The sequence below is a fragment of the Erigeron canadensis genome, chromosome 6, assembly GCF_010389155.1.
Source record: "Erigeron canadensis isolate Cc75 chromosome 6, C_canadensis_v1, whole genome shotgun sequence".
Lineage (NCBI taxonomy): Eukaryota > Viridiplantae > Streptophyta > Magnoliopsida > Asterales > Asteraceae > Erigeron > Erigeron canadensis.
The window spans coordinates 26,156,206-26,164,290 of NC_057766.1; the positions used below are offsets into that span (position 1 = coordinate 26,156,206).

Sequence of the window (8,085 nt, forward strand, 5' to 3'; positions counted from 1 at the left end):
TGTCTATGTCATGAAATTTCAATTTCCGATTATTGGATGTACCTGACCAATAAAAAAAACTTACACGTGCCAGATTGTATGGTTGCCACATATTCCTGGGTATATCAAATAACAAGGATTTGAAAGTTTACATTGCATAGACATTTTACAAGATCTTTACGTAACATAGACATTTTGTCATAGTTAGTTATATCCATAGGTAATAATCGCCTTAGTAACTCCAAAAGATGACAAACACAGGAAAAAAGTATTGTAGTATCATGGTGAATAATACACATTATTTGACAGACCAAAATAAAAAGTAAAAATTTAATTTGTAATGTAACAATATATTAAGGGAAAATAAAAGATGCAAACAGACTGCAGCCATAAAATGTTAGAAAGAAAATTTTAACTTTATTTTATATACTAACCCTTTTATTTTATAAACATACACAAAGCCCCCCTGATTTTTACCTTGCTGCACCCAAAAAATGCTGTCGTTTGACGGCAGCTATGCTAAGCCCATATATTAATGTCATGTACTAAAAATTGTATGCCTAGTGGAATAATGAATTAACTGCATATTCAAGTGGACCATTTTGTAAATTATCAAGTGATTGCCTATGGAAAATTCGAAAGAAATTTCCTATCAAGTGCTTTATGTCAGTATCATATAATGCTACTTTCAATTCCCTACTAATATTTACCATTTAGATCACTTCACCCTTTAACTCACTAGCTTCCTTCCATTGTATGTCCTGCCAGTAATAATTCATATATGGCTGCAGTAATCCAAACTGCATTGGAGCTTGCATTCCTTGAACTACTGAAAGCAGTAGTTGGACGAAATGTATCAGCTGCAAAATTCATAACGAAACTCGATCAACTTGAAAAAACTTTAAAAAGTATAGAGCCCATATTTTATGATAGCTCCAGGTTGAACCAAGTGTTGGATCGTCCGGAAACAGAGATAAAAATGTTCATAAGCTACCTGGAGGAAGGGAAGATGCTCATTCTCAAGTGCTCTAGAATCAAATTTTGGAATGTGCATCAAAACTCTCTGCATTCCAATAAGTTGATTCAGTTAAACAACGAGCTCTTGAGGTTTTTTCAAGTAGAATTGCATACAGATATGATGATGATTGGGGTTCATGATTTGACAGTCAAAATGAATGAAGTTCCTTCAACACTTACTAGTCGTGGACATCCGAATCACTCCGGGTCATGTAGTGTTCCTTTGCTTCCGAATGGTATAGTTGGATTCGATAGTCATCTTGACGAGTTGAAGGACAGGCTGCTTAAGGATGACGACCAAGTGTTGGTGGTTTCAGCTCCTGGAGGTTATGGCAAAACTACTTTAGCGAAAATGCTTTGCCATGAAAAGAACATAAAAGGTATATGTTTGTTTCTTAAGCATATTAAACTGCATATTTAACTAATCTAATAAGAATAAGCACTTTTAAAATAGCCAGGTTAGTACTTGCTTATTTTTTCAGTAGAAAAGTCCGTATGAATAAGCAATCCCAAACACCCCCTTGATTAACTAGTTATTTTTCTGAATTTTGTGAGTAAGTGGAAAGCATGCTACATCATTCATTCTTAACAATATTTTATCAACTAGTTTATATTGAACTAGTATAATTTCTTTTGACAGACATATTTGGTGAGAATATACTTTATGTCACCGTCTCAATACCATCCAGTTTTAAGCTTGTTGTCCAAAAACTATTTGAACATTTTGGTGAAAATCATTGCGACCTTGAAACCGACGACGAAGCCAGGCATCAACTGGAGAAACTGATGCCACATATGGGTTCGGATAAAATATTGTTGGTACTGGATGATGTGTGGTCGGAATCTGAATCTATTATTCAGGATCTTAGGTTCCCTATGCCTGGTTACAAAATTTTGGTCACGTCAAGATTCTTGTTTCCAAGGTTTCATTCCACGTTCGAGCTTACATTGATGAATGAAGAAGATGCAAGAACCCTTTTTTGCTATTTAGCATTTCCCAATGACGGGATTCCTGTTAACGTGCCAGATGATATCGTGAACAAGGTAGAAGAACGAATACTAATTTTATTGATTCTAATGACCATATGTGATACTTGTAAAGCATCAAAATGACTATTTGTGTGTCATTGTGGATGTAGATTGTTAAATTATGTCGAGGACTCCCGTTAGCGCTTACTGCAGCTGCTGCATCGCTGAGTGGGCAACCTTTACTCAAATGGAGACGAACTCTTAAAATAATGTCGGATGGTCATCCCATTTTACATTCAAATAGCAGCATAATTCTTAGTCAAAAGTCAAGAATTGATGCACTGGATGAACTTCCCATCGTTAAAGAATGTTTCTTGGACATGGGATTGTTTCCTGCAGATGAACGGATTGCAGCCATGGCTCTCGTGGATATGTGGGTAGAGTTGTACAATCTTGATGATGAGGGGATGTATACGAGTGACAACCTTATTGAGCTCTCATTGAGAAGTCTCATCAATCTTTCTTCACTAAGGTACTAATAGATTCATAGTATATGTTGACATGTTGTTTCTCCATTTGTTAACTAATACATATATACATATATAATTCTACAGGAAAGAAGTAGGTGAACTAGATGGATATTGTGATGGGCTCTATGTCACGAAAGACGTTCTGCTGAGAGAACTGGCCATCCACCTAAGCAGCCAGGAGCCCGTTGCAGAACGAAAGCGATTGTTCGTTGAAGTTCATGGAAACGAGTTTCCCACTTGGTGGATAGAACAAATAGCACAACCCATCAATGCCCAAATCTTGTCTATATCAACAGGTAGGTTTCATTTTTTTTTTTCATTTCCTCAAGCCTAAATTTATATGTTTCATATGTTGTAATTTTACCATAACGCTTAATTGCAGATGAAACGTTTGTCTCAAATTGGTATGATCTAATAGCACCTAAAGTTGAAGTGTTGGCATTGAATGTACATAGCGAAGAATACACTCTACCCCAGTTCATCGAAAGAATGCACCTACTGAAGGTTTTACGTATCACGAGCTACGATCTTTATCCTTCTCAACTACACAATCTTTCAGTGATGGGTTATTTATCCAACCTAAAAAGAATCAGATTCGAACACGTTTCAATTTCATCCTCTATCCAACCCATATTTGCATTACAAAACCTTCGCAAACTGTCATTTGTTTTGTGTGAAATTGGTAATGCTTTGATAAGTTGTACCACTAAGTCTCCCCCTATGCTTCTACCAAATCTCACAGAAATTGAAATCGATCGGTGTTATGATATAAAGGAGCTACCATCTGAACTATGTAATCTTGTTCAACTAAAGAAACTCAGCCTCACCGATTGCCATCAACTGGAATTTCTTCCCGAAGAGTTGGGAAGTTTGTCAAATCTTGTAAAACTGGGGCTTCGTTGTTGCACAAAACTACAAGAGCTGCCCCAATCAATTGGAAGCTTGAATAAGTTGATCTTTTTGGACATATCTGATTGCTCGAATATAAGTACACTGCCTGCAGGAATTGGTGAGCTATGTGGTCTGAGAGTGCTAAAAATGAGCGGCTGTCGTCGGTTACAAGAGTTGCCAATGTCCATGAGCAAACTGTGGCAACTAGAAGAGGTGATATGCGACGAAGAGATGCTAAATTGGTGGATGAATCATGAAAGTAAACTCTATAACTTGAATATAAAGGTTGTTGAAGATGATGATAGGTTTGAAAGCTTCATGGAAAACATCCAGTAAGTTCTCTTAACCTAATGTTATGTTGATCATTCTATGAACTATAATGATTATAGTAGCAACGCCAATCATTTCTTAACCTAAAATTAGTTATTGATCATTATCTTAACCACTTTTTATGGTAGCAGTGAAGAAGCGCCCTCGATTGGATGTATGGTTCATGAAAGACATAATTCTCAAAGTTGCGGAAGTGATTTCAGTTATGATTCACTGCCATCATACTGCGATGTAGCTCCCAGATGTGGATCGCCTGCTAGTGAATATAATGGTGCTCAGAATGTAAGTAATTTGAGGGACGTAGTCTTGGCAGAAGTTGATGTCTAATCAAATGATATTCCAAAAGGAAGGCATAACTCATCGCGGTTCCCGGAATCCAGGGGAATATTTGGTAAGAACGTCTTTTGGATTGGGAAAATGATTTTAGAAAGATAAAATTTGTTTAATTTAGAAGATAGTGGTTCCCCGTTTTCTGCAAGTAGACGGGGGCTAGTGAAGATTCGTGCTATGGTTAAAATGTTAGTATATGTTAAACTTTGTTGTACTATTATTAATGTACTTAGGAGTCGGAAGTACAATAATTTTATGGTCAAAGTGTCAGACTAGGGTCAATGCTAATACGATCAGTTCAGGTCTGCTTCCAACCCAATGCATACCCCTAAACTGAAAATGGCATATTTCTAATAGCTAAACTTAAAATGTCTTATTTCTAAACACAAATTTAGAAAGCCATATTTCTAGCAAGATCAGTTAGTTGACAAGTCAGTTGCTGATCCACTTAAATGGATAATGGGTAAGAGCAAAAGCAACCTATTCGATCCAAATCTGCCTACTAATCCAAACCCCACCTAATTTACCAAGTTTTTGTACTATATGCATTGGTAGCAGATAAGGCTTTAGCCGGATCAGGTGCATGAACCATTTGATAACTCCATTTGCCTTTCCAAGTTGCAAAACTCATTGTGCATAAAGCAAATGTCCAACTTAAGTCTTGTGTTAATATGAATAAAGAATGAACGAAACTAACCTGAACAAGAAACATATCAGAGCTATCAATCTCCCCTTCAGGTAGCATTTTCTCCAAAGGCCTCACCTTTGGACTGTAGAGCAAGGTCCTGTATCATTCTCATACACGAACTGGTCTTCCTCTTTTTGGACAGCTAGCTGTATGAACTGGTCTTCCTATTCAGGTGTATATCAAAACGAGAAAAATCATTATATCAGAATATCAGATGTCTATTTTGTACCTAAATCCAAAGTGGAAGATCATCTTTTCTAATGATATTTAGTGGACCGTTCTACCAGTGACATATAAGCAGCATAATCATAAATTGAGTCACTTCACAATAGCTGTTCATTTTATATATATATATATATATATTTTATACAAAATCACCAGTTCATTCCAATTTAATCAACTTTATTATACCAAAATACACATAATATTAAAAGGAATAAAAGATACAAAAAATACACAAGTGGAAACTACTCTCAATTATGACCTTAGGAATTTTCCAGCCCCACGAACCTGGTTGGTCCACTGGTTATAGCTACCATGGTAATGGCCGACGTTACTGGCTGGTCCACTGGCTGTGTGGTTACAAGGGACTGTCAAGTGGACCGTGTAACTGTATCATGCTTACCTGAAAAACATCGTATTATAATGAAAATGTCAGTATAGTTATGACACAAAGCCTTTAAAAAGTATGAGTTATTTGTACAAAATGTGATAGTTATCATGTTCAATTTACATAGATGATTTCGTATGCTGACAAATTATTAGGCAGCAATATCCAAAACTTTATTATTTCTTGCATTAAGCTGCATGTAAACATACACTAGGCTGTAAACATAAGCCCATTCAAACAAGCTAACGAAATTTATTAAGGGTCAAACAAAATAGAACTTTTAATATATCGATTCAAAATCTCTTGGCATATTTTTGGTTTTGCTGCAAAACAAATAACAGCATTAGTATGCCAGAAAGCACTGCATTTTGCAGAAAAACTAAGCATTATTTCTGGAGACCAAAAAACAGCAGTAGCAGTAAAAAAAATGAAACTAATGTCAATCCTTTGTCAACTACAGCAAAAACATAAATACAGAAAACCATCAAATTTGTAATCACCATACTGCATTTCTGGATGAAGATCCATGTAATAGCATTTGTAATCATACATATTTAGCATATATAATCACAGCGATGCGGGTACCTTTTGGAAAGCAAATTTAATTAAACGAATCCAAGAACTGTAAGGTGACACCCTGAATTAGTGATTGAACACTTATATCATATCCAGTTTTGAACTTGTGAGCTCTAGAATCTAGATAGAATATTAGTGATGCAGATGCTACTAACCTCCTAATAAACCAAAAATATTCCTGGTTTTAAAGTCAGATACCGGAGTGGTATTTGAGCACATGGCAAGAAATTTCCATCATTAGAGAATGTTGAATTGTTTGTATTAACACTTTGTTTTTATCTAAAAAATTAACGAGGTCTTGCCAAAATTTAAACAAAAAAAAAAAGGAAATTTCCTACACATTGACACTTTGTTATTCATTCTTAATCTACAAGGAAAATTCCCTACTGTTTATTATTCAATCTATTTCAACACATCCCCTTACAATCTATCTTAATACTCTCTACTTATATATGATATATAATTGTAACTATTATAATACCAAGTAACCAAGATATATTTGGTCCTGCTTGAAATTAATATATTTGATATAGCTAGATGGATGTTGTAATCAAGACTCCATTAGAGAATGCTAGCTGTCGATGATTTATGGACAGCAGTGGTCTTCGTACAAAGTGTGCTAAGAAATTTCCTGGTTTTAAAGCCAAATACTGAAGTGGTATTTGAACACGTTCAATTTCAACCTGCAAGAAATTTCCATTCCACTAAATTGTAATTGAATCTCAACCTGCAAGAAATTTCCTATCCAATGTTACATACAACCTATCTTAATTTACTCTCTACTCGTATATAATTATCACATATAAATAACTCAACTTGCATAAATCATATCAAAACATACTGTGTGTCCTGCCTGAAATTAATATCAATATCTAGATGGGTGTTGTAATCAAGACTCCACTAGAGCTTGCTGTCGATGATTTATTGACAGCAGTGGTCTTCGTACAAAGTACTGTACAAACTACTACATTCGAAACGCTACTTAAATGTCTTGAGATCACCTTAGATGAGATCGAGCTAATTTTGGAAGATAACATGTTGCTAAACCGAGTATTAGATCATTGGGAAGAAGAGACGGCCAATTTCATAAGATATATGGAGAAAGGGAAAGAGCTCGTTCTAAAGTGCTCCAGAATCAAATTTTGGAACGTCTACAAAAAATTAGTTTATCCTGATAAGTTGATTCAGTTGCACAAGGAGCTCTTGAGGTTTTTTCATTCAGAATTGGAGAATAGTACGATCGATCTTTACCGCCTCAAGATACATATTGTAGGAAATAGTTTCGAAAGCATGATGAAGACCACTCAGTAAGTTCCCTTGATCCTATGTTGGTTATACTAGCTATAGAAGAATTCTGGGATAGACCCTCACATCACAAATTTCTAAGATCTAGTTTTACACGCGCATCTTTAAAGTTGAAGAATAATAAAATTAAGTTATTTCCTTCGACATTTGTGACTTATTTTAGAAAAATATTAAAATAGGAGATTACATTCATTTTGGGATATGATAAAACGGGGTAAGCAATGTCCTTTTGACAACTAACTTCCAAAGTTATTAGGAAAAAAGCTTTCAACTACATTATAGCTTAAACAATCTTTTATCTATAACCCTGCTAATAAATGAGATGGAGGGTCTTTCATTTTTACTCTTTATTTTCCATGTATGAGCATGATAATCCAGATTAAATCACTAATACCTTTGATAACAGTAAAGAAGCGCCTTCGATTGGAAACATGGTTCATGACAAAAACAGTTCTCAAACAGCCGGTACTAATTTCAGTCACGGTTCACCACCATCATACAGTGATGTAGCTCCCCGAAAAGGATCTCATGCAAGTGATGGTCAGACATTAAGGTATTCCCAAAATAAAGTTAGCTCCTTCAAAATTTGTGGACTTATTTATGAAAACATTAAATAGAAGGCGATAAATATTCATCCTGGGATATGATAAAATGGTGTAAGCAATAAACTTTTTTTTTGAAAACTAAAATTATTAGGAAAAGCATTCAACTACATTTGGGTAAATTCAAGAATCTTCTACCTATAACCCTGCTAACAGATACATGGAGGGTTTTTCATTTTTATTCTACATTGTCCATACATAAACATGATATTCCAGATTAGCTCACTAATACCTTTGATAACAGTGAAGTAGCACCCT

The 8,085-nt window shown here is 35.2% G+C and overlaps 1 protein-coding gene and 1 long non-coding RNA gene across 9 annotated transcripts; one reads left to right on the forward strand and one right to left on the reverse strand.

The window, feature by feature from the left end:
* Positions 1-376: 376 nt before the first annotated feature.
* On the reverse strand, positions 377-6,555 carry LOC122605741. Of its 7 annotated transcripts, none has more exons than XR_006324701.1 (6): positions 6,402-6,555; positions 5,245-5,359; positions 4,744-4,898; positions 1,177-1,316; positions 974-1,042; positions 377-839 (listed from the first exon to the last, which is right to left on the reverse strand). It is a non-coding gene; the product is annotated as an uncharacterized LOC122605741 (long non-coding RNA). The 7 variants fall into 7 exon arrangements; XR_006324702.1 differs by lacking the exon at positions 6,402-6,555 and adding an exon at positions 6,076-6,188; XR_006324699.1 differs by lacking the exon at positions 6,402-6,555 and adding an exon at positions 5,850-5,900.
* Positions 761-4,302, forward strand: LOC122605740 (probable disease resistance protein At5g66900). 2 transcript variants are annotated; one of them, XM_043778695.1, is made up of 6 exons: positions 761-1,376; positions 1,637-2,040; positions 2,136-2,497; positions 2,580-2,791; positions 2,878-3,718; positions 3,845-4,302. In XM_043778695.1, the coding sequence occupies exons 1-6, from the start codon at positions 761-763 to the stop codon at positions 4,041-4,043; spliced, it is 2,634 nt and encodes an 877-aa protein (XP_043634630.1). In that variant the 3' UTR covers positions 4,044-4,302. The 2 variants fall into 2 exon arrangements, with proteins under 2 accessions (XP_043634630.1, XP_043634632.1); XM_043778697.1 differs by having other exon boundaries at positions 3,848-4,302.
* Positions 6,556-8,085: the final 1,530 nt, after the last annotated feature.

What these genes read in the sequence shown, in the direction of transcription:
- LOC122605740 (XM_043778695.1), top strand. Translation starts at nt 761, where the DNA reads ATGGCTGCAGTAATCCAAACTGCATTGGAGCTTGCATTCCTTGAACTA. An exon ending in ATCAATCTTTCTTCACTAAG is followed by an intron (nt 2,498 to 2,579) that starts GTACTAATAGAT and finishes ATAATTCTACAG; the next exon opens with GAAAGAAGTAGGTGAACTAG. An exon ending in AGCTTCATGGAAAACATCCA is followed by an intron (nt 3,719 to 3,844) that starts GTAAGTTCTCTT and finishes TTTTTATGGTAG; the next exon opens with CAGTGAAGAAGCGCCCTCGA.